A 26,292-nucleotide genomic window follows, 5' to 3' on the forward strand; every position below is an offset into this window, starting at 1 on the left:
CGGGATTCCCACCTCTCTCTCGCCGGACTCCGGCCTCCTCGCTCCTTTCCCCCCTTCGCGCTCGCCCACGCGCTCGACCCATCTGGGCTGGGGCACGCGGCACACTCACTCGTCGGCTTATGGACCCCCCGGTCTCGAAACGCCGACAATACTCTTTGATAGAGTACCGATAATCTTAGCTCCAGTTTGATCCCGGATACAGCCCAATTTTTCATCGTCAATACCCCCGAAGAGGAGTGCTCCTGGTTTATATCCGCAAGATTTGGCATATTCTTTAAGCTCTTCTATTTCGGTTTTTGACAATTCTTGTCCAACTAAATTTTGAAACATGAAGGTTTCGTCCTCCGAAGTATCGTCAGCTATTTCCTTTCCTTTCCCAGACACTGCGACCATGGTCTCTTCGGCGGCAGTAGTAGCTTCTTCTGTGGCCATGTCTAGCAGTATTTTGTCGATATGTTCGATTGTGGTTTCCAAGTTCAAATCTTCGGCTGAGGTAGCTTCGGTAGCCGCGATTGCCGAAGGTGCGATTTCAACATTTGATATTTCCTCAGCCGATGGTGTCTTCCGAGCTGAGCTCTCGGTGGTGTCTTGTCAATGACTTCGGTCACTGCGATGATTCTTTGTCTCTTTATTTTAGTTGTTTTCTTTGTTTTTTCGGGCTCCTTTTCCTTCTGAAAAAACTTCGTCAGTTGAGGCCCTAATGGACTTAGCTTCACAGGCAGGGATTCAGTCATTACCTTCAAAATCTCTTCCACGTCAGTGGCAGAGCGTGATGCGGGAGTCTCTTCTTCGTCAGATACTTTTCGCTTCGGAGATGATATTTTTCTCTTCTTTAGAATATTCTTCTATTTTGGTGGTTCTTTCTCATCTTCATTTAAAGCTTCGGCTACCCTTTTCCTTTTCCGGCCTTCGACAATTTTATTCAGTTGTTCATAGTCAGGGTATTCAAAACCCAAGGCGTCCAGCACTCGATTCAGTCTTCGCTTCGGACGGGTACCGAAGGCCACAGTCATCAACTGATCTTCTTTTTTGGAGTAATTACCGAGTATTTCATTGCACATTATTTCAATTGTTTCCAGCCACTCTTGGCAAGGTGTTTTAAAGTATTTCTTAAACTTGTAATAGTAAGGTAACCGTACAAGTTCCCCTTCTTTCTTCTCCCCCTCTAGCTTCGGCATTTCCCATTCTTTTAAAGTAGGAAAAACCCTGAAGGCCAAAAACTCTTGAACCAGGTCCCTAGTGCTGATATGTTCTGAAACAATTTTAAACTCAGCCAGTGCAGCCCAAGTGGGACCTTCTAATGACATTTGGCATCGCGGTCTTGTTTCTCCGAAGATCAATTCAAGAGGGCTTTGTACCAGCTTCTCTTTGTCTTCGTCAACTTTCACATAAAACCATTCTGACTTCCAGCCTGCCGGCCATTTGCTTCGGTAGCTGATTACAGGAAACTTTGTGGTTTTCCGATAGGCAAAATTATAGCAACCAAAGTTATCATGCAACCCATCTTTTCTAGCCTTCGTCTGGTAATGCAGCTCATGAACTCGACAAAAGCTGTCGGCAAACGGCTCCACCGCCTGGCTTCGGAGGGCCCAGATGTAAACACTAAGCCTAACGATAGCGTTAGGAGTCAGCTGATGAAAGTAGATCCCAAACTTCTTCAATACATCTGCAATAATCCTATGAAGGGGGAATCTCAACCCAGCCTTTAGAAAGCTCTTGAAAATGACTATTTCATCCTTCTCTGGCTTCGGGGTAGTTTCTTCCCCCCCGAAGCGAAGTAGCTTCTTCTGACTCTCACTGAAATAACCCGACTTCACCATCTTGGAGAGATCAGCCTTAGAGACAGTTGACTTTTCGAAGTCCAAGTGGCTGGGCTTACTTGGCATGGCAATATGATAATCATCTTCGAAATCAGTTTCCTCAATATTTCCTTCTTCCGTGTCAGCAGCAACTTCGGAGATGGGGACAGTCTGCTCTGTCTCAGCGGTACGGATTCCTTCCGAGGTTACCAGTCCGGATCGTTGCATCGCTTCGGAGATGGGAACAGTCTCCGATCCTTCAGCTTCGCCTCCTTCACGCTCAACCCTAGCGGTAGAACGTACTCTGGCCATTTAATTCTGAATTTTTTGGGAACTAAGTATTTTTTCTTCCGAAGCTTTTTCTTCTGATGAAGTAGGCTTCAAACTGGAGCTTCGTTTGATTTCGAGAGTCAAGCTTCGGCTATGGTTAAAAATTTTGGCAGCAAAACAGTGCAAATAGCAATGAATGCTGTGGTAACTTCACACCTATTCGTCTGTTTATATAGTGGTGCAGGTAAGAAGGTGAATCGCCAGGATTTTTACACCAGGCGAACAGCTGCTTGCACCCGCTGCAAGGTGGGACCGCTACGCGCTCGGAAACTAAATCGTTTCTCGACAACGAGCTCAGGGAAGGTGTTTTTCGGACCTTCGGCTTCCCGAAGCCTAAGAGACTTTTTTCACGGATCAAGCTCGTTACGAAAAACGATCTAGCACCGTGAAGGGGCTACTGTTGGGACTATGCTTCGTCGCCGAAGGTCTTGTAGGGAGAAACAGCTTCGGCTGAAGCTGTCCGCATGTGATGACCGAAGGTTCCTCAGTATGAAGCTTCGGAATTACAAACCGACTTAAGAGTAGAATGACCTTTTAGTCCATAAATGTTTGGGTTGCTGTTGTAATTCCTTATAAGGGACATAATTGTAATTCCTCACAGGCTGTGTCCCGTGCCTATAAATAGTGAACAGTATTCCTTTACTGTTCACGGATTCCTGTAATTGCAAACCGCATCATTCGGGAATCAATCTTTGTCAAGGCAAAGGTATAATTGTATCCAATGCTTGAATATATTAAATCAATTTAATATGAAAGTAATGTTGTTCATTTGTAATTTAGTTACCTTTGACGTTTCATATTTTATATTACTTTATTCAATCTATTACGAAGATTTGACCTTCGTAATTGTATTGCCTTTAACCTTCGTTCAAAGTTCATTAATCCTTAAGGGAATAATGCTTTGTTGGACGAAGGGCATCAACATTTAACACTTTGTGTTGCCTTGTTCTTAATTCATAGCATTTGAGAACAAGTCCCCAACAATCTTCATGAATTTATTGAATTTCCTTACAAATAGAGCCATGTCACCATCACTCTCACTTTCATTTTCTTCATCATTACTATCTTCCTTTTCAATTGCCTTTGAGGCCTTAGCTTTGAGAGTAATTGATTCATTTTTCACCTTCTTTGCCAAACTTAAAGCATCGGCTTGCGACTTCTTAAATATATATTGAGTGAGAATTTCTCCCAATACTTCGGTTGGAGAAGTTGTAGATAGATCACTCCTTACTAACACTGTCACAATGGTCTCATATTTCTCCGGAAGTGATCTAAGGAACTTGTGAGTGAAATCCACATCCGGTACATTAAAACCAAGTCCCTTGAGTTCATTTACTATCTCATTTAACCGATTGAACATATCGGGTACACTCTCATCTTCTTTCATAATAAATTGCTCAAACTTCCCCTTGCACACATATAGTTTGGCACTCTTCACAATTGTAGTTCCTTCATGAATTTCCATTAGCTTAATCCAAATCTCATGAGCGGTTGTGAGATTCTTGATACGATTGAACTCATTTATATCAAGAGCATCATAAAATACATTCATGGCTTGATCATTTGTGAGGATATTCTCATTATCACTAACAGATGGTTCATCTTCTTTCAACACAACAAATCCATCCCTGACAATTGGCCAAATTTTTCCACCCATTGCTCTAAGATGCATTGACATTCTTATTTTCCAATAGTCATAATTATTCCCATCAAAATGTGGTGGCTTCCCAATGTGCACATTGTTGTTACTAGCCATTTTGTTCCACTCCGGGATGATTAGATCCACAAACAATGGAGTCCTCGGCTCCGATACCACTTGTAGGATCTAGAACATCGGCTAGAGGGGGGTGAATAGGCGGTTTTGACTAAAATCAAAAACACTAGGTAAATTTAATCAATATAACAAGAGGAATAAATTCCCTAGTGACAATAAGTAAACAATGTATGAGAAACAACTACGGTGATTGAATACTTGAGGAACAATATGCAAAACACTAATTACTTGCAAGGCAATAAGTAATGCAAGAAGGTAGAGACACCGAAATTTATCCCGTGGTATCGGTGATTTGCCGATCACCCCTAATCCACGTTGAGGTGGACTTCAAGCTCTCACTTGCTCCTCTATCAAGTCACAGCTTGATCTTTGAGCCAAGTGGACAAGAAATCACTCAATACCTCGATTCCACTAATGTCACCTTTGCCGCTCCGGCGAGGTAGGCGCAAACCCCTCACAATCAACACCGCGGCTTCTCCACAATCTTCTTGGAGAGCTCGACGGAGACAATCATCCGAGCCGTCTAGGAGGCGGCAACCTCCAAGAGTAACAAGCCAATGACGCTTGCTCGGTGTACCACCTAGTGCCTCAAGAATCACCAAATGATGCAAATGCACTAGGAACCCTCAATCTCTCACTAGAATGCAATCTCAAGCAAAGAGTGTGAGAGAGTGAGTTGGAGGATCACAAATGAGCTCAATGTGTGCAAGGAATGGCCAAGAGAGCTCTCTCACACGAGCTACCCTTCTATTTATACCCCTCCATCAAAATCCAACCGTTATGTGCAAAAAGCATATGTTCTGCGCACACGCGGACGGTCCGCGCCCTAGGGCCGGACGGTCCGCCGTACATATAACGGCTATAATTCCCGTTTGAAAACTGTCAGAACTGTCAGAAAAGGTGGGTCCGGACAGTCCGCCCTCCAAGGCCGGACCGTCTGCGACCTGGCAGCAAGAGGCACCTGAGCCTCGGACTAAGAACAGTTAACACGCGTGGACCGTCCGCCTATAAATCCGGACGGTCCGAGACCTGAGATAGTACTGTCCGGACTAGTCCCCCGGACAGTCCGAAGTACAAATCTACAAAATCACACAGTCCCTGTCCAAAACATGTTTGACACTTGCGGACGGTCCGCCCATCACAGCCGGACGGTCCGCGCTATAATTCAGGGACTGGCCCGAAACCATCCTTCTCTGGTCATGACTGCGGACGGTCCGGCCCAAAGGCCCGGACGGTCCGCAATGCAAAAGAACAAAGTGGCTGCGTAAGTGGTTAGACTTCGGACCCCTCTGGTGGATCGCGGACGGTCCGCCCTCAAGGCCCGGACGGTCCACGCATCCAACACTTTGCAATTTTCAAACTTACTTTTGAAAGAACTTTTAACTCACGAAATTTGAAGCGCTGTTAGTCCTCATGCAAATGCAACTACTTGATGCTCTATGAGGCACTAAGCTTTACACAGATCAAAGACATTGACCCCTCTTAATAGTACGGCTATCTAGCCTACTAATCCGGTCAGGTATCTTCTCTAAACTCCTCAAGACCGGCAAAAACAAAACTTATATTATACCTTTGCTTCCATCTGATCCACAACCAATGCTTATGATTCTCCAACATTTGCTGTTCTATGTGGTCCAACCCTGCATTCTTATGTCTCCAAGAACCGTTAGTCCACAAGCAGTTATCATTAATTACCAAAACATCACCAAAGGGGCCTAGATGATTCACACCCTCTCCCACATAGTTTACCCTCATGTGTAGGTACAGGAACACCTATCATTGTTCCGTCACTGATGTAATCTATACAGCTCTCAATCACTTCTTCTGTAGTGTATCCCTCCATGATTGAACCCTCTGGGTGAGCGCGATTTCGCACATAACCTTTTAATACTCCCAGGTATCGCTCCAACTGAAACATATGATGTAAATATAGTGGCCCTAATATTTTTATCTGATCCACGAGATGTATGATTAGGTGTACTTGCATATCAAAAAATGATGGAGGAAAACACATTTCAAGCTTGCACATAGTCTCGATGATGTATGCCTTTAGATAGTCCAAGTCTTCTAAAGCTATTACTTTTTGTGAAACCGCGTTGAAAAAGTAACACAAGCGTGTGATGACAACTTTGACATGCTCTGTTTCGAGGGCTCTTCCGCAATTGGGAGGAACACCGTCATCATCACATGGCAGTCATGAGAGTTGTAGCCAAAGAGAGACAAGTCCTTCATCCTGACTAGTTTGCTGATATTGGATGAGAAACCTGTGGGCACTTTGACCCCACGCAAACATTTGCAAATCTTTGTTCTCTCCTCAACTGACAAGTTGTAGCTAGCTGGGGGCAGGTAAGGCTTCCCTTTGCCGCTATCCACTGGATGAAGTTCCGGTCTGATTTGAAGATCTACTAGATCATTGCGTGATTTAAGTCCGTCCTTTGTCTTACTCGGCATGCCCAGCAAGGTTCCAATGATGCTGTCAAAAACATTCTTTGTTACATGCATCAAATCAATGCTGTGGCAAATTTCCATATCCTTCCAGTATGGGAGGTACTTGAAAAAAATTGATTGCTTCTTGAAAGTTGTGTAAGTTGAAGGGTCAGTTCTCTTTCTCTTTTCTCCTTTGTTTTTTCCCTTTCCGAATACAACATGAATGTTCTTTACAATTTCAAAAACAAGTTTCCCACTATAAGGCTTTGGTGCACCTTCACTTTCTAGCTCATTGTTAAATTCCTCTTTCGAAGTATGGGAAGAAGATGGAATGATTCATACTCGAGAATCATTACGTCTTAAAACCAATATCTCGGTATACAAGAAGGTGGATGTTCCTCCAAAATTTGTGAATGGGAGGCCGTTCTTGACGACGGTGCAACTTTCTAAGTTGTCGACTCCGGAGATTAGAATGCATGAGTGGTACATGGTGGCTAGCAACAAATACAAACTCGAGGACTTCACATTTGTTGTGCCAGAAGATGCATTTTGGAGCAATGATCATATAGATCCTGTGCGGCATTTATTCTTGGACGATCTCTGGTCGTTGTACCACCGACAAAGGATGGAAACCAACTACTTAACCCTCTTTTGCTTGTAAGTACCTCTAAACTTTCATATTTGTTAGTTTTGTACACGCACACATAAACGAGAGTCTAACGATTAACACTTTTACACGTAGGATGCAATACATGGATGATAAGAAGAAACAACTTAAGACAAGGTTTCTTGACCCGTTGATGATATCCCAAGCTCGCTACAAAGAAGTTGCTCGGAGACATGGAGAAGAATACAAAGACTTGGACGATGCTGAATTTGAGAAAGCCGTCAAACAGAATCAGAGAAAGAAAATGAAGGTAATGGCGGCATACATTGGACGAGCCATGTATAATCATGTACAACATGGCAAGGACTTAATAATAGCTCCACACCACTTTAAGTAAGTTATCGACATGGTTTTGAACTATAAATTATGGCAATCGTGATCTTAACATGTGTTTTCGTCTATGTCTATATAGTGACCACTACATTTGTATCATGATCTTTCCAAAGGATGGTAAAGTCGTGGTCTTCGACTCACTAAAAATGGAAAAGGCTACGTATAATGACTTCTTGAAGATTTTAGAGAAGTATGATTATTATTGCACACTTGTACTTATTACAACTTAACAAATGTATTCTTAATCTCACAATGCTATTCTTATATGCAGTGCATACCGTTTTTATTGGAAAGATCTTGGCGGCGAACATCCAGAGGACAAGCCTAATTTGTCAATATCATTATTTTCATATGGTGACAAACAACCTCCGGGTACTGTCCTGTGCGGTTATTATGTATGCGAATGGTGTCGTGTCACCTTCCATTACATGGTCAATCGTGAGGATGTAAGTTCGCTATCATTGTCTATATTGCAATTTTTATGTTATATTGTTGCTCATCACATTACTCTTAGCACTGCTTGCTTTTTGCTTTCATTACAGGTTCCTAAATCCAAGATCAATGCTGAATGGTTAGAAAGAGATATGGTTTCCGTCGGCGTGGCTAAGGTTGTAAGAGACTTGCTTTACTTTATGCGTCGTGAAGTTCTTCATCAACAAGGGCTATTCTACAATACAAATGGAAATTTGCAAAAATTCCCAGAACTAAGTTTGTACACGATATCAAGTGTTTAGGTCTTTAGTTAGGAACTTTAGATGTTTAGTTGTCTATGGAACTTTGAGATGTTTAGTTGTCTATGGAACTTGATATGTGTATAAATCTGTGTATGACGATGGAACTTGATATGTGGATGAATCTGTGTATGGAACCCGTTATGGAACTTGATATGTATAAATCTGTGTATGCAATCTGTGTGAATCTGTGTATAATCTGTGTATGAAATTTGTGTATATTCTGTGTTTGAAAATTCTGTATATGAATCTGTATATTGAAAACCGTCTGTGATTTATATTGTATGCAGTCGGACTTATATAAAAAACCGCTTGTGATGTGTGGCTAACACAAGCGGCTAGGATAAGAAACCGCCTGTGATGTGTGTCTATCACAGGCGGTTCCTTTGAACTGGACCGCCTGTAATCTGTGTTTTTCACAGGCGGTTTTTGATTGACCGCCTGTGATGTTGTTTTACATCACAGGCGGTGCACCACAAGCGGTTACTGGAACCGCCTGTGTAGAGGCGAACCAAACCGCATGTATAGAGGTTTGCTGTAGTAGTGCCGCCACAAAAAAAATCACTCCGGTATTTAATTTATCTCGTTCCCACGTGACTCTAATACAAACACCATAAAAACTGTGGCCGTTCATTTCATTCATCTTTATTCATCAAACCAAACACACAGTGGCCCTGCTGAAAACATGGGCGAATTTGGACGCGGAGCGAGTCCTGGAATGTGAGTTTGGGTCCAAACGGAACGGGTGTGCTAGATGAAGTCGACAAGGCTGGCTCTAGGTCTCTAGCAGGAGCCTATAGACGTTCCTCTCCTTTAAACTCCTATCCTCCAGTAATGTTCTTAAATGCTTCTTTTAAATATACATATAGGTGGCGCTTTATTTGTAGAGATTATTCCTCTCCTCTTTTATCTATATTTTCATACTTCAAATAACATATTAAACAAAGCTAAAATATGCATTAAATGTTTAATGGTGTGAGACGGATATAGAAAATGATATTAGAGACTAAACACAATATAAGTTTATACAATATTGTTTTGCACATCTCCAGCAAAACGTGTATATGAGCGTACACAATATTATTTTGCACGGTACAATACACTATTTATATAGTGAAGTTTCAAATGAGAAATGAGAAATAAGATAGAAAGAAGTAGTCATGCATATTATACTTTGTGCCATGGCATCATCCACCATGTTTTGCCGCTACGTTACGTAGTTTCAGTTTCGAGTGAGATCGAGACTAGTTGAGGTGTGGGGACTGTGGGCAGGTTTGCTTATCTATGAGCCTACGGCTACGAGGTCGTGTGAGTTGTCGGCTCGGCTTGGCACGCTGCTCCCAATTGTCATCTTGGTTTGAAAATTTGCCATTCGTGTTCAACTTGTCGTGGACCAAGCAAGTCTCAAAGAGCCCCCACCAGCGGAAAACATTTCTCGGTTGGCGTCTTGTGGCATATCAAGATTCTGTTTCTCCGTTAATCAAGAGTCCTTTTTTGGACGGGCTGTGAATATCATGACTTGACAGCACTAAGACGAATTGACGGCGAGCAAAGGGAAAAAAAAGGCATACTACTACTCAGAGCGAGCACAATAGGTAGCTGTAATATTAACATGGAAGATTGAGGAAAGAAAGAGAGTAAAGGAGCGAATATAATAAGGTGACGTAGTCCGGCTGTAAAATATATCATATCAGGTTTATGGTGATATGCAAAAGTGAGATACAGAGAGAAGAAAACGCGGGATGATCACTAATAGTCAACTGAAAGCATGCTACTCAAGGATTTCAACGCAGTCTATGAGAGGAAGAGATATGCCAAGCATTAAATATATACCATGCATTTTTAGATGACTACAAATTTAGTTGGCTATATGTGACATGATAATTTCATACAACATGATGTGGGCTATATTATTAAACTTGCTCGAAACGGGCTATAAACTAACAACCAACTTATACACGAGAACAAAAAAAAAGTGGGAGAGACAAGTTTACCGTGTATTAATTATAAAAAGCTAACCATTATACATATATAGACTACAAAAGTCTTTACCAGCGCTACAATAGTAAACTTGTTCTTAACATTAAGGTTTTGTTTTGATATTCTAGTATTCATCTTAATCCACATGTACCGAGGAGGAGGAGGTGAATACTAGAGTAACCACACGAACATGCATGTATCAATAGTACTCGTATAAAATCCAAAACTGTATTAGCTACATACAGCTCTGGTTATCCCAGAAAGCGAAGTCCCATTTACACATATACCGCCACACGTACGTACGTGTTATTCTATATGTACTGTACATACAGACACGCTGCGTATCCTCCATGAGCAGCCAGAACGCGATCTAGAAGTGAAAAAAAAAAAAAGAAACTGCATGCTGGTTCAACACTACCTTCTTCACCTTCGTAGATCATTCTCCATGCCATGAGTCGCCTTAGCAGACGGTGCAGGAGTTGGGGTCCTCCTCCATGCTCTGGACGTGGTAGTGCGTGGCCACGGGCGGGTACGGGTAGTAGGAGGAGGCCCGGTAATACTGGTTCAACAGCTCGGCCAGCTGGACCTGCTGCTCCGTCGGCGGCGCCGCCTTCTTGCCGTCCTTGTCTTTCTCGCCGCCTGCTTCCTTCTTATTCTCCCCCTCGCCTGCTTCCTTCTTCTCCCCCTCGCCGCCTTCCTTCTTCTCCCCCTCGCCGCCGTCCTTCTTGGCTGCCTCCCCGTCCTTCTTCTCCGGCTCCTTGGCCGGGCCGACGGACTCGATGGTCGCCGACCACGACGCCTTGCGCAGCTTGCTCACCACGCTCACGGGGTCCACCATGCCGACCACCGTCATCTTGTGCGACGCCATGTCCGCGGATATCTCGTCGATGCCTGCACACCACGTACAACCAGCAGGGGACACGGTTGGGCCTGCATGCACGATGATGAGAAACAGTAACAAGAAGGAGAGAAAAGCCGCAGCAGCTGCTGCTGCTATGCTGCCACGGTACCGTACCGGTGAGCGCCGAGACAGCCTTCATGGCCTTCTGCTTGTCCTTGTTGTCCTGCAGGTGCAGCTTCACCACGATTTTCTGCATCCCAGAACCAAGAATGTGAGGAAACCGAACGGTTCCAATACTCTTCCATTCTGTGATGAGCAGTGCACAGCAGGCAGGCACGCAAGAGCAAAAGCAGAGAAAAGCAAAACGAATCATCCTTGGGTTCCAAAGCAAGATCCGATCCTAACCCCGTGCCTCTGGAAAGGCGACCAGCTTTGCGCACACGTACGGGCACGGCCGGCAGAAAGAAACCAGATCGCGACCAATGCGAGCAGCGCGGGAGCGGGCGCGGCTTACCTTCGACATCTCGCCGGTGGCGCACGCGCACCAGAGGAGGGTCTGCTGCAGGCGAGGATGTCCGAGGATGGGGGGTGCAGAGGAGGGAACGATGGCGCCGAGAGGCAGCGCCAGGAGGAGAGCTTAAAAAGCAAGCATGGGTAGTGGCAGTTGGGTGCGTCACGTTTCAAAAACAGAAAGGAAAATAGGAAAAAGGGGATAGCCAGGGAAAGTTGGTGTGGAGCAAATCTTGGTCCTCTTCCGCCCACTTGGCTCTCTTCAGCTTTATTATTATTAGATCCACTAGTTTATCAGCAGTCTCTGCTTCATTTCCAGCAAAATTATGTAAAAATTCTTGAGTAAATCTAATATATATATATATATATATATATATAATGCTGTCTTCAGTTTTAGGTTTGTCATAAGTGAATTACTATCAACTTTGACCGATTATACCGAATGTTTCATAAGATTTTACAACACAAAAGTAAAATTGCTAGATTCATCATGACTTGCACTACCATAATATATAATTCATTTAGTTTTAAAATGATTTAAGCTTTTATATATATATATTGTTGGTTAAATTTAAAATAGTTTGACTTATGACAAACTCAAAAATGACTAAATCAAGTGGACACAGGGAGTAGCTACTAAAATTAGCTAAAGTCATCCAAACAGACTAGCTAATAATTCAGCCATTAGCTACTTTTAGTAAATTAGTTAATAGTTAGTTAGTTAATTATACTAGAAAATTTTTAGCTAACTATCTATTAGCTCTAGCGCATTCAAACGCCCCCTTAGTTCAATACAAAGTGAGCGGTGAATGCCAACCAATTAAAATTATAAGAAGTTTTATTTTTATGATACATTATTTTTTCTATATATCTAAATATAGTGCGTGTCTAGGTCTATAAAAAAACCGTGTATCTAAAAAATCATGACGTCTTATAATTTAAAATTTAGAAAGTAAAATATTGTATGTTTTCTTTGTCTAACAGTGTAAAGTGTAAGTTGTTAATGCACATACAACCCAACAAATATATAGGTTAACAAGTTATCCTTGGGCACTTCTTCTCTGTCTTAATCAAGCATTCCAGCGAAAACATTGGAGGTCTATTAAATTAGGTTCATCATGCTATTTCGGTTTATTCTAAAGACCGGTGCGAGAAGGTTGAATATTTGAATTGTTTTTCAATATGCTTTGGTGGGCCTCAACACGAGCTAAACCTAGGCATCATGACTTTTTTTTGATGACCATGATGCCAACGCTATTTACACACTGTTTTTCTGAACATTTTCGTGCTCTCTCCCTGTATAGACTATAACTATAGTCTCAGTGGCGGATCTCCAACCGGGGCTGTCTGTGCTGCAGCCCCGGTCGCAGCCCAGTAAAGCGAATAGGCCCATCGCCGCGCGATAGCCCAGCTCCAGCCACCTAGCTCCAGCCACGTCTAGCCCCGTGAACATCCTCCCTCTATCCTATACCCTCCAGCTCCAGCCGCCGCCAGCTATGGAGCCGCCCACGCTCGGACCCCAGAGGCCGAAGCACCGCCGCCGCTGCAACCCACAGCGCCGCTCACCCGGAGCCTGGAGGCCGGACCGCCGGACGGCCGGAGCACCGCTCGCCGGCGCCCGGAGTCCAGCCGCCGACTCGCAGGTTGTCTAGCTGCCGGCCGCCGACTCGCCGTTGTCCAGTCGCCAACCACGCGTCCACGCGGTGACCGAAGACTGGAGCATGGGAGCAGGCGAGGCGTGCACCAAGCAGCCGTGAGCCCGTGACCGTGAGCCCGAGCCGAGCAGGGGTTTGTGATTTTAAGTTTGATTTAAAGTTTTGATTTGATTATTTATTTGGTAGTAATCTAATGTTTGGTTTTGTGATGAATGGATGAATAAAACATGTTATGCTATATTGAGCGAGATATGTTTGTAGATATTCAAAATGAAAAGATTTTGAATGTTTAAATTATATCTTGCTTCTTGTGTCATATTAAACAATAAACATCAATTATATTTTTTTGTTTGGTTTAAAAAAATTATAATCTTAGATTAGTAGCCCTCCTCTTGAATCAATCATGGATCCGCCACTGTATAGTCTCCACCCTTTCTAACGTGGCATGATAACGCTGAGGTGGAGGGATTAGTAAGTCGTTTGCAACGTAAAACCTTATGTTCTGTTTGGATCCGGCACGTCCAGGTCCAGAAGGCCGATGGAATCTCCAAGCAAAATATGAAATACAGCCGTGTTCGTGTATATTTGTTCACCGTCATCAATATTGTGCTGGCACCAAAGTGTTCGTATGTCGCTACGGTTTCTATTTATACTTAACTATAGAATATAAAATAGACTAGAGTGTTTTGTTAGATAGGTGAGATTAAATATAAGTTTAAACCTAACAACCGGGCACATAAACCTTACACCAACACTAACCCCAGAGGCCATAAAATCCGTCTCAAACCAGAACCCAACTCAACAAAGCCTGCATCGAAACAGAAAAAATCCTTTTACAACTACTCCAACGAGATGTTCACAGACTTCCACTAACAGCACGACGAATCTGACCACGCAGCGGCATTCTTGTCAATACCATACCACTGCAGGCTTGATCTCTTCCAGCCACACCAAGATGAAGCTTTTGAAAGCCTCCAAGCTCTAGTTGGGCAGCAATAAGATAGTTCTTTGTTGACGGCTTAATCTCATCCACCGTACTCTTCTATCACTCGTTCTATTCTGTTGTGAACGGAATTGCTCAGTTCTGTGGTAACCCAGCAATCCCGTGTAGAAGCATCTCCATGCTTTTCCAGCCTACTTTCTGAAAACAAAGCCCATTTCCGAGTTTCCAAATACTCCAAAAAAACCTGCAGCAATAATAGTATTTAACAACCATGCTTTTATCGCTAAGCAAAAACTTCCCTATTTCTACTAGATTATTACCTACGTTAACTTGAACAATCTCTCAGACCATAATCCAACACAGTATAGCAACTACACAGATTCAAAAATAGATGTTGACTAGATTTACAAATAGTACAGAACAAACATCTACTACTACCATCAACCTTCTTTCTTCTTTTAGTCAAATTGTCTCTAGTTAAGTTAATACTTAAGTACCAATGAGGAGCAAGAGAAAGGAATGTACTCTAGAGGTATTTTGATTTTCCATTAAGAAGAAACATGGACGGGTTGAATGCTCTGAAATTGATGATTTTATAAAGCCACTGAGACGAGTACATGCCATGAAGTAAATTGCCACATTAGTGCATCTTCTTCCCTCCGACGATTGAACAGTCAATGATACCAAACCAAGAATTTAACATCTCTCTAATTAAACTCTTCTCCTAAAAGTGCACTTTACGGTTTTGCCATCCCACAGCTATGCTACTATAGATAGGGCTGGACGAAATACTCGTGGCTCGTTGGCTCGCTCGGCTCGTAGCCTGCTCGGCTCGACTCGGATCGGATCGTTTGAATTTTTACACGAGCTGAGCCAACGTCCCAGCTCGGTTTCTTAACGAGCCAGCTCGAGCTGAGCTCGAGCCAGCTCGCGAGCTAACCGAGCTGCAACATTCCAGCGCCACTTTCGATTCTTTGACTTGGTCCATCAGCTGCCAGCCCATTTCCTAAGCAGTTGAGCCCACTAATCCTTCTTGCATTCCTATTTCCAGCGCCACTTCCAGAATCCTCAGCCCGCGGCCAACGCGGCAACGCGCAGGGCGCAGCGCAGTCCCAATTCCCAAATTCGCAATCGCAGTTCGAAAATCCGCCACAAACCCTAGAGTCCTAGACGTCACGGCGGCTCGGGCGCTCGGCGGTCGGCGCTGCCTCCAGGCTCCACTCCAGTACTCCACCTCCACTCGACCACTCCAGCGCCACCGACGTCACGGCGGCTCGGGCGCTCGGCGGTCGGCGCTGCCTCCAGGCTCCACTCCACCTCCGTCCTCCACTCTAGCGCCAACGGTCAAGCGGCCACCGGCGGGCGGCGGCGTCCACGGTCCACTGGCCACTGCTCCCGCAGTCCCGCGTCGAGACACGACACGCCGGCACGGGGCGGTCGGGCAGCAGGTCCGCACGCGGCACGCAGCAGCAGGTCACCATCATCCGAAGACCCTCGTCGAGTCGTCGTCGCCCCAAGCCAAGAGCCTCGCCGTCGGCCAACTCGCGGACTCGCCATGGCTGCTGCTGCTGCCTAAGTGACATGGTATGAAGAGAAATGGCTACATTATTGTGTGATAGTTTTATTAGGATTTATACCTTTTCACATATGAGAAGTGGCTTCAAGAGAGACTGATACTGGGACTGTATTAATATGTACCATTTCAACAGTTCAAGCACTATGGAGGAGGAGAACATTCCATTGCCAGCAAGTTTGGGGTCTCGATCTCGTACTCGAACCAAGCAGCTCACAAAGAAGCCACCCATTTCGATGCAGAAGATGCATGCAGCGACATCATCATCGGCGTCCGGCAATCGGTCTAATGTTTCTATATCTGTGGTGAGTATCCAAAACTCCAAATGCTAATCTTTTGTTGTCTTCACATTCTTTGTTGTATGCTAGATTGTAATGTTGGATTGAAATGCAGGAGCCAACAACTAATTCTAGAGAGGAGGAAGACAAGGACGAGGATAATAGCCTCGACATGGAGGATGATTTCTCTCTAAGCCTATCTTCAGAGGATGGTGGGAGCCAGGGTGAAGATGAGGTTCATAATGCAAAGAGAGGAGTCAAAAGGGCAAAGGGTGATGTTCCATTATCTCCTTCAAAGTGTAAGGTCAAGAGGGTGAAGCGAGCAGATTGCTGGAAGTATTTTAAGGTGGTCGAAGTTCAATCAAAGAAGAAGTTTGGGGAAATGGTGACGAAGGCCAAGTGCAAGTTTTGTTACAAAATGTATGTGTATCAACCTGGGGGTCCAACATCACAACTGAATCGACATCTTGATAAGTGCACCGCCTACCAGAACAAGTTGGCCAATGCAAAATCAAAGGTTTCTCAAGGTACTATCAGCTTCGCTCTTGATGATGGTTCTCTTGTTGTTAATCCCACTGAATATGATCATGATCACACTAGAAATTTGATTGCTAAGATGATTATTGTTCATGAGTATTCACTTCGAATGGTAGAGCACAGATGGTTTAATATCTTGATGAAATGGATGAATAACAGCTATGAAAGTATTGGTAGAAAGACTATAAAAAATGAGTGCATGAAAGTGTATGAATCTGAAAAGGACCTTCTAAAGAAAACTCTTAGAGAGACTGAATCCATAAGTTTGACTACCGATCTGTGGACATCTAACCAAAATGTCCAATACATGAGTTTGGTTGGACACTACATAGATGAAAATTGGGAATTGCAATGTCGTGTACTGAACTTTGTGGAGTTGGATCCTCCCCACACTGGTGTAGTGATAGCTCAAGCTATTTTTGAGTGCCTGGTTGAATGGAAAATTGAAGATAAAGTTATCACAATCACACTTGACAATGCTTCAAATAATGATGTTGCCATCACCAATTTGACATCCAAGCTTCTTGCTAGAAGGAATACACAATTTGATCCCTTGTATTTTCATGTTCGTTGTGCTTCACACATAGTCAATTTGACTGTAAATGATGGCTTGCAACCAATAGATGATCTCATAAGTAACCTTAGGGAAACAGTAAAATATTTCAAGAGATCACCTAGTAGAATGTACAAGTTCATGGATGTTTGCAAAGAGTATGCTGTAAAAGTTGGAAAAAGGTCTCTCTCTTGATGTTAAAACAAGGTGGAGTTCAACATATAGAATGTTGGATACTTGCATTCACTATAGGGCTGCTTTTGGTTACTATGCTGAAAAATATGAGTTGTTGTATCGCCAAAAAATGGGTGACATCAACCAAAACACTCAGACAACCTCTTCATCAATGGGTACAAACAGTTCACTAGCAGCTGTAGTTCCAGATGAATTTCAGAATTATTTGGAGTCTAGTGCTACAGAAGGTTCAAAATCAGAGTTGCTTATTTATTTAGATGAACCAAATGTGCCTACCAGTGATAAGAATTTCAGCTTGCTCCCCTATTGGCAACAACATGCTCATAGGTTTCCAGTAGTCTCTAGTATGGCAAAGAGATTTTTGGCTGTCCCAGCAAGTAGTGTATCATCAGAGTCCACTTTTAGTACTGGAGGAAGAGTGGTTGATGATTATCGGAGTTCTTTGAAGCCTTCAACAGTTCAAGCACTAATTTGTGCATCTAGTTGGATAAGGGGCTCTCAACATGAGAAAACTGCACCTATTCTTGTGGTATGTAATCTTATTATAGGCTATAACATAGAAACTACATCTAATGTTTCTTTTAACTTTTGTTCTATGTAATGCTGATGTGTCATGTACTCATATGTGGACTGCTCAGGAGGGGGACGATGGTGATATCGAGTTTGTGGAGTTCCCTAAGGGTGTGGTGGCAAGCAATTAGTAAGTATAATAGCTACCAACATCAATAGTGTTGTATAATTGTATTGATTTATAAACTATGCTGATTTATAAAGTTTTTTACAGGCCGAAGAAAGATGTGCTAATGGTGGATGCTAGCCTTTTGGTTTTGGTGGCATGTTGTTGTATGCTGTCTAGTCTAGCTGACTTGTTGTGCACTTTGTGTCTTTGTGCATGTTCTGCACTCCTGCTAAGCTGCTAGCCTGCTAGTGCAGTAGACAGTAACAATAGTGCACTAGTCAGTAGTGCGGTAGTGCCATTCTTTTGGTGGTTAACTGTTATTGGTTAGTTGGTTACTTGGTTGTAAATTCTAGTGGTTAACTGGATAGTTGGTTGTAAATTCTGGTGTGGTGGCGTGGTGCCGTGGTGGCTACTTCTGTAAATTAAGCCATGAATTGACGTTGAAGCCATGGACTGATCAGTGATCACAGAAGCACTGCATGGTCGCATGGACGCATGGTTAGTGGAACTGGAATAGTGGTTGGCTGGTTGCCTACTTGCCTGGTTGGCTGATGACATAATTCTGAATTTCTGATGCTGTGATTCTGTGAACTGTGAATCTGTGTGTGATGCATGAAGCCATGAATTTCTGAATTTCAGAACTGATGATTGATGAATGTTGCAGGTTGAATGTCTGATTATGAAATTTGATTTGTCTTTTCACCTGTGAACTATTTTCTGGTGTCAAATTATTTTTGTATTTGTGTACAACAGTATATATATGTGGTTTTTTGCTGTGGCTCGTGAGCCAAACGAGCCAGCTCGAGCTCGTTAACGAGCCGAGCCGAGCTGCTCTTCTGGCTCGGTTGGTTAACGATCCGAGCCGAGCTGGCTCGTTAACTTAACGAGCCAGCTAAACTCGGCCGAGCCGAGCCGAGCTGGCTCGATATCCAGCCCTAACTATAGACGACAGTTCTACCTTTCTCATTAACAATCCTATACAAAGGACAAAACTGAATTGCAAGGCTGGAAGATCTTAGCCAATTATCTTCCCATAGCCTGATCTTTTTCCAATTAGCTACTTTTCATTCGTACCCCATTAAAGAAAGAAACTGGAGGCTCCTACTGTTCTAGACAGAAACACATTTTGCTAAAAATATATTAACTCTTTCCAAAGTTTGTCCTTGTTAGAAGTATACCGCTTTAACCATGAAGCTAGAAGACGTATATGTTCAGATCCTTTAGGGATGATACCCAAAACGCCATACTATGGATACTAGTTCCCAATTAGCTAGGTAGTACTTATGATTATTTTCAGTGTCATTCTAAAATTAAATGGCAAGAGAAATTCTGCTTCATGGTTTCCTTCCAATTTACCTTCCACCAAATCAACCTTAATTAGAAAATTATTTGCACGTTGAGGCAACCGTGTGGTTATATATAGTTGAGTAAAATGTATCAGCTGGCAGTTGTCACACCGTGTCACTTGGATGTTCGAACTTAGAAAACTAGCAAAATGGATCCTATAACTTAGTCATCCCATACAAAACCGCACAAAATTGAACTTGCTTAAATTGGATGTCAACATGGCGTGTCACATTGAAGTCACTTGGGTCCTCAAACTTGACATGTTTGTGTCACTTTTATGTCCACCAATAACGTGACATGTTACATCAGCAACTACTGATTTAAGCAAAACCCGATTTTGTATGGATCGGACGTATTTCGCGTGCAGTAACGTTTGTGCTGCTTCAGGTTTCAACGTTTCGTTCGTTCGCCTGTCGCTTCTACGAGCAGGAGGCTGTGGCCTCGGTCGGCTACGATGACGTACGATACCCTAATCCTAATAATTGAGCTCGGAAAGCAAGCAGGGACAGGAACTTTTGCTTACAGTCACAGAGAACCGTGCACGCTAACACTACTACGTCCACCGTCCACGGCCTACGACTACGAATTAGCAAAACAAAAACTGTTAAATCTGTGAAATCCTGAAGCTCCGATCGTCTGAAAAAGAGAGCGACGTTCGGCGTGGCGACTGGCGACCACACGATTAGAAAGCTCTGGAACCCGGCCGCCGGCGCGGTCAGTGGGCCGGCGGCCGGCCGAGCCAATCGGCAGCCGCCCGCCCGGCCACTACTCGATCAGTTCGTGCGTCCTCCCCGTCCTCGCGATCGAGCCCGTCATCGTCGATGCGTCGCCGTTTTCTCTCCCTGCGGTCCCATGCAATATATATGCATGGTCGGGCCTGCCTGGGGCCGATGCGTGGTGCAGCGCGCGCCGCGCCCATTCGGGCCATTCGGCCGCTAGCTGCTGGCGGCCAGCCACACGCAGCCGTTGCTAGCTTGTTGGGCTGCTGGAGAAGGTCTCGTGTTCGCGTCTTTTGCAGGTGCATGGGACTAGTACTAGTACGTGTGCCAGCGGACCAGTTCACGTCAGGTGACGTCGAAAACCTGTGTGGTGGGGAGGGCTCGCGGATCACATTTCGACAACGGCAACGTGTACGTAGAGCCAATTGAAACTAGCTAGCTAGAAGCTTCTTCTGCTTATACGCTTTATAGAATCTGATGTGATCTGGCCACATGTTCACCTCAGTGCTTGGCTAGCGTTAAGCTCCAGCTAGCGTCAGGCTCTACAGTTCTACTGATAGGAATCGGAGACATGCATGCATATATGCTCTGTGTGGCACTAGGCTAAATTTGGGAGAGAATGACGTTTGCTATACGAGACAAATTTTGCCCAACTTTATTTTCTCTCTTTTCTAGAGCTGTCTCGAGCGAGGTTCGTGGTTATCCTGCGCTAGCTAAATGTTTAGCTCTACGACATATATATAGATTAGCATTTTTACAAGTAGGGTTCAGAGAGCAGGAGGGACGGCACTGTGTCTCTCACTTTCACGTCTCCATCCCTCTCCCCTTTTTCTTCGCGGCCTTCATCATCCGATCCCTTTTTTGCGAAATATGCTCCGCATCGTCCCTGCTGAATCTGATGCAAAACGGGCAGGAACGGGGGCTTCCTCCGGTTTCATGTGTCGTGTACATATATATCCTCCGCTTGCTATTCAACTCGAAATGATGGAATCCACAGACCGTTTCTGCATATCTCTTCACACTTCTAGCATGTGAAAGCAGTGATGGCAATGAGGAGTTCGGGTCGGACGAAGAAAAAAAAAAACTGTCTGGGATCGCATTCGTCGAAGTAATTCCCAACCCACGATCAAATCTATCGGGTTTCAAGTCACCTATGAATTCTGTATCATTCTACACTTTTAAACAATAATTCAGCTATAAACAAAATTAAGTATCAACAATATTTGAGTTGTATTTTCGGATTTTAAGGCTTCTCACATTGAGAAGCAACAGAAGTACAGAACATTTCTTAAATCATTAGTCAAGTACTATTGCATTTTAGACATTTTTGTGTAAAATAAACAATGAGCCAAATTTCGGATGATTGCGTGCGAGTTAGCATCCACGGGTTGAAATAGAAAATCACACACCCATACCCGTAAAACTTCATATTGGGTGCAGATGCATCCACGAGTCAAAATCGTTACCCATATACCCGCACATATCGGGTCGAGTACCCATCAAGTTTTAGGTCTACACGCTAAATTGCGGTGAAAGAAAGGTGTTCCGTTTCTGGTGCAAAATTGGCAACGGAAATGAACTAGCTTAGTATGTGCTACCACATTGCACTAGAAACGATCTAGACAACTATGGCGTGTTTGGTTTCTTGTCTAAGCTAAGGCGGCCCCACAACTCGTCTATGGTTAACCGCTCGAATGAAATTAATAACTAAGCTTAGACAGAGAAATTAGGCAAGTTGTGTGGCGCATTTGTCCATTCTACTTCTAATAGAACCTTCAAGAGGAATGAACGTACGTGCTGAGTCCATTATTTACCAGTAAAAAATAATTTAGTTTGGCGCACATGAAAAGTAACCGAAAACATATATATTGGCCATCTTTGTCATCCATCTCTCATTTTCTTGAACAGCTCCGCTTGTATATCTACTTTTACGAGATGTGGTCCGTCAACAGAAATTTGTGATGGTTTTAATCATCTCGATTCTCTGAATCTCTCAGTTCAGCCTTTTAAATAAAAATGCTTTGAATTATGGGTGCTTGTTTCGTAATGATAAGGCTAACTGGGTATAGAATTTGAGAGTATTGTGATTCAAGCAATAAAAAACAACTCGAGTTGTTCGTTTTATGTGGCCTAGCCAAGGTAGCAGCTAGGCATACATATTCAGCATGATTAGTTAATTAGGTGGCCGAGTGTGGTCTAAGTCGTGTGAGCATGGCTCGCTAGAAACGGAACGATCCTAGGTACCTAGGGTACCTACGCATGCAGTCTATGCAGTCTGGAGAGGTGATTTTTTGGCAAACCCTGCATCTGCAGATGCAGGCTTAGCGTCACATACACAGTTAAGTAAATAGGAGTTGTCCACCTAGAGAATCAGATGCCTAGGAGCAGACTCTGTCTTTAGGCAAAGATGCCTTAAGTACATGGCCTCTCGAAACCCAGACGGAAAACTTCAACGGACAAAAAACAGTGAAGCCCCGGGCATTAATTGTATTGCTATGCGCTAGCTCGTCATAATTAGAGCTTGTTCGGTTAGCTCTCGATCCATGTGGATTGAGTGAGATTGTGTGAGTTTAAATCATCCTAAGTAAGTCAAACTCTTTCTTAATTTTTCAATCACATCCAATCCATAGGTAATGATATTAATCGAACAAAGCCTTAGATGGAAACTAACCTCACGAAGTAATCGTGGTCTCTATCATTATATTTATATCACATACGTATCTACATAAGCATCCAACGCATGTGAAAGCTATATTTTTTTCCCCAAATGATCATCTTTATATAAATTATGTAACAGTCCTAGGGCTAGTTTGATATCTCCATTTTTATAATGGATTTTTATTTTTCAAGAGAAATTAGTTCAATTTTAGGACTAGTTTGGTAATTACATTTTCCAAAGGATTCTTATTTTTCCAAGGAAAAATGAACTAATTTCTCTTAAAAATTGAAAATCCTGTGAAAAAATATGATTTGCAAACTAGCCCTTAGGGTTATTCAAAACAAATGATTTTCTTCACGTGGATCCTCTCTAAATTCTTTATATCAAACCAGGCCTTAGGGTTTCTCAATACCTACACAACTTTTCCCCAATTTTCTCCGGCCTATAAACGATGGGATACCCAAATACAGATGAGTACAGTACTCCGGCCTATAAGAGGACTGGGCTGACCAGAGATCCTATTGGGCCGTCGAGTGTACTACTGCACGACACCTTTTTTTGTGTACATCTCTATCCGTCTCTCAATTCTACGAGGTAGCCCAGTACTCCAGTTTGAGGGCCCAATAGATACCGCAAGCGTGTTGACAATATAGGCCGTAACGGAAAAGATTCTGTGACAATATAGCCCAGTACTCTAGCTGTGGGGAGAGCATAGATGTGTACGTAGCTGATCAGTGATCATCACAAGATTACACTACAGCGATTCGATCCCTCTAGAGGACTAACGGAAAAGATTCTGTGATTATATATATATATATATGCAGATTATTACTGTGCAGCTGCTTTACATACCAAGGCAAGCCACCAAGTATCGTCCGAAGGCGTACAGAGCAAAGGCTTCGTAACAATTCCGTAATATATCACAGGCCAGAGAGAGCTTCGAGTTCCACAGTGAGATTATCTGGAAGGAGGAAATTGGATATCAATTCATGTCAAGAACTCAAGATTGATGGGTTGCAAACTACGTACAAACCCGCTAGCTGCTAGTGCTTACCGATTCGCAGGCATAAACAGGCACCATGAACAGCACAGCTATGATCCACTTCTGTTCCTGCAGGATTCCAGCATGCAGGAGAGTGCATCAGCACAATCGTCCAGCAGCACGCACGGATAACAACAAACAAGCCATCCCTATGAACATCAGTTAGTTACTTACAGCTGGATCGCTGTAGGATCTGAGGTGCTGCAGGATGAGCCAGAGCGAGATGAGGAGCGCCACGAGCGCGAACGGCGCGCCAGTGAGCACCGCCGGGCCGTGGACGTTGCCGTACAACCCCCGGAAGGTAGAGGATGATGATCCGTCAGATGCCATCGCCTCATTCCACATCCAATCCAAGGCTGTCTGCACCAACGACTTCTCTTGGGCTCTGCAGCACAGCTCTCAGGCCACAGGGGAGGGGAGGGAACACCCGAGTAACACTTGGCGGAAGAAGTTGGGTGGGGGGATCATCTGCAGATCAAGTACTCCGCGGCGCGGCAAGTGAATTGAGCCCGCCACATGTTGGACAGATTGGAGTTCAAATACCCCCAACAAAAAATATAAACAGAGGGGACAATTAATGGATTCGAGTGGCGGCGGCAGGGAGAGAAGGAGACGAACAACGCATCCACGCAAGTACAAGAGGGGTATCCTTACCAATCGGAGCTGGAGCGGAGGGAGATCTCCGGTCCACCGCCACTGGCTGCACGGCTGAATGAGGACACGACGACTATAGATGTACATGAGGCACGGGCCCGTTAACCCGGCCCGAGGCCCGTTTTTTTTTTGGCCCGGTTCGCGCCCGGCCCGGCATGTATGGGATGGGTCCGGGCTGGCACGGCCCAGTGGAGCAGGCCGTGTCTGGGCCGCTGGCCAGGCACGTGGGCCGGCACGGCACGGCCTGCTCCACGCGGACAGCCCGGTCGGGGTCCGTAGCCGACGTCGTGGCCCTTACTGAAAGTCGCCTAGAAGGGGGTGAATAGGGTGAAACTGAAATTTACAAATATAAACACAACTACAAGTCGGGTTAGCGTTAGAAATATAATAGAGTCCGCGAGAGAGGGTGCAAAACAAATCGCAAGCGAATAGTGAAGTGAGACACGCGGATTTGTTTTACCGAGGTTCGGTTCTCTCAAACCTACTCCACGTTGAGGAGGCCACAAAGGCCGGGTCTTTTTCAACCCATTCCCTCTCTCAAACGGTCCCTCGGACCGAGTGAGCTTTCTCTTCTCAATCACTTGGAACACAATGTTCCTACAAGGACCACCACAAGATTGGTGTCTCTTGCCTCAATTACAAGTGAGTTTGATCGCAAGAAAGAATCAAGAAATAAGAAAGCAATCGAAGCGCAAGAGCTCGAAAGAACACAAGCAAATCTCTCTCACTAGTCACTAAAGCTTTGTGTGGAATTTGGGAGAGGATTTGATCTCTTGAGTGTGTCTAGAATTGAATGCCTAGCACTTGTAAATGGTTGGAAGTGTGAAAACTTGGATACCATGAATGGTGGGTGGTTGGGGGTATTTATAGCCCCAACCACCAAACTAGCCGTTTTGTGAGGCTGTCTGTCGAATGGCGCACCGGACATGTCCGGTGCGACAGCCACGTCACCAGAGCCGTTGGGTTCTGACCGTTGGAGCTCTGACTTCTGGGCCCGCCTGGATGTCCGGTGGCGCACTTGACATGTACTGTAGAATGTCCGGTGCGCCAGCATGGGCGTGCCTGACCTCTGCGCGCGCTGGCGCGCAATAAATGCGCTGCAGGTAGCCGTTGGCGCCTGAAGTAGCCGTTGCCCCGTTGTTACACCGGACAGTCCGGTGTACACCGGACATGTCCGGTGAATTATAGCGGAGCAGCCGAAGCGAATTCCCGAGGCTGGCGAGTTCCTGAGGCCGCTCTTCCTTGGAGCACCGGACACTGTGAAAGGGAAATGTGCCCTTGGGCCATTTCTAAGTATTTTGGTGATTGAGTGTCAACACAAGTGTTTAAATATGAATCTATGCCCATGGGTGAACAAAGTGCAAATCAAGAGCAAAGGTATGTTTCTAAGTCTTAGTACATTGGTTTTGTGTACTAATATATTTGTCTAAGTGTTAGAAACAGAAAGAAGAAGAAAAGAGAAGAGTTGGCTGTGTACAGCCAAAAGGCTGGTTCGGTCTGGGGCACCGGACTGTCCGGTGGTGCACCGGACAGTGTCCGGTGCGCCAGGTTGCCTCGAGCGAAGTGGTCGCTCTCGGGAATTCACCGACGGCGTACGGCTAAAATTCACCGGACTGTCCGGTGAGCCAACTGTCGGCCGGGCCAACGGTCGGCCGCGCGATCTGCGCGGGACACGTGGCCGAGCCAACGGTCGGAAGGGGGCACCGGACTGTCCGGTGTGCACCGGACATGTCCGGTGCGCCAACGGCTCCCAGATCTGCAACGGTCGGCTTCGCCAATTAAGGAAAGGAATCGGGCACCGGACACTGTCCGGTGTGCACCGGACTGTCCGGTGCGCCCGACGACAGAAGGCAAAGATGGCCTTCCAGATTTGTTCTCAACGGCTCCTAGCTGCCTTGGGGCTATAAAAGGGACCCCTAGGCGCATGGAGGGATACACCAAGCAACCTTAGAGCATTCTTGATCATCCACACTCAGTCTTTGTGCATCCGATTGTCATTCTAAGTGATTCGAGCTCCGTTCTTGTGAGAACTTTGAGATAGTCTTTGAGCTCGATTCTTGGCCGTG

The 26,292-nt window shown here is 44.6% G+C and overlaps 3 protein-coding genes across 6 annotated transcripts; 1 reads left to right on the forward strand and 2 right to left on the reverse strand.

The window, feature by feature from the left end:
* Nucleotides 1-10,236: 10,236 nt before the first annotated feature.
* On the reverse strand, nucleotides 10,237-11,627 carry LOC103637420 (Heavy metal transport/detoxification superfamily protein). Of its 2 annotated transcripts, none has more exons than XM_008659627.4 (3): nucleotides 11,397-11,627; nucleotides 11,057-11,132; nucleotides 10,237-10,932 (listed from the first exon to the last, which is right to left on the reverse strand). In XM_008659627.4, exons 1-3 carry the CDS (start codon nucleotides 11,403-11,405, stop codon nucleotides 10,502-10,504), a joined length of 516 nt encoding a protein of 171 aa, XP_008657849.1. In that variant the 5' UTR covers nucleotides 11,406-11,627; the 3' UTR covers nucleotides 10,237-10,501. The 2 variants fall into 2 exon arrangements, with proteins under 2 accessions (XP_008657849.1, XP_008657844.1); XM_008659622.4 differs by having other exon boundaries at nucleotides 10,237-10,971.
* Nucleotides 11,628-13,736: 2,109 nt separating this feature from the next.
* LOC103637435 (protein LAZ1 homolog 2) lies at nucleotides 13,737-24,312 on the reverse strand. Of its 3 annotated transcripts, none has more exons than XM_008659634.3 (5): nucleotides 24,227-24,312; nucleotides 23,747-24,040; nucleotides 23,585-23,641; nucleotides 23,383-23,491; nucleotides 13,737-14,234 (listed from the first exon to the last, which is right to left on the reverse strand). In XM_008659634.3, the coding sequence occupies exons 2-5, from the start codon at nucleotides 23,915-23,917 to the stop codon at nucleotides 14,182-14,184; spliced, it is 390 nt and encodes a 129-aa protein (XP_008657856.1). In that variant the 5' UTR covers nucleotides 23,918-24,040; nucleotides 24,227-24,312; the 3' UTR covers nucleotides 13,737-14,181. The 3 variants fall into 3 exon arrangements, with proteins under 3 accessions (XP_008657856.1, XP_020402005.1, XP_008657861.1); XM_008659639.4 differs by lacking the exon at nucleotides 13,737-14,234 and adding an exon at nucleotides 20,052-20,895; XM_020546416.3 differs by lacking the exon at nucleotides 24,227-24,312 and having other exon boundaries at nucleotides 23,747-24,219.
* On the forward strand, nucleotides 14,244-18,550 carry LOC109943432 (zinc finger BED domain-containing protein RICESLEEPER 2-like). The gene is made up of 4 exons (XM_023301292.2): nucleotides 14,244-15,868; nucleotides 15,957-17,655; nucleotides 17,765-17,826; nucleotides 17,911-18,550. The coding sequence occupies exons 1-2, from the start codon at nucleotides 15,683-15,685 to the stop codon at nucleotides 17,124-17,126; spliced, it is 1,356 nt and encodes a 451-aa protein (XP_023157060.1). The 5' UTR covers nucleotides 14,244-15,682; the 3' UTR covers nucleotides 17,127-17,655; nucleotides 17,765-17,826; nucleotides 17,911-18,550.
* Nucleotides 24,313-26,292: the final 1,980 nt, after the last annotated feature.

This window comes from Zea mays, chromosome 1, assembly GCF_902167145.1.
Source record: "Zea mays cultivar B73 chromosome 1, Zm-B73-REFERENCE-NAM-5.0, whole genome shotgun sequence".
Classification (NCBI taxonomy): Eukaryota; Viridiplantae; Streptophyta; class Magnoliopsida; order Poales; family Poaceae; genus Zea; species Zea mays.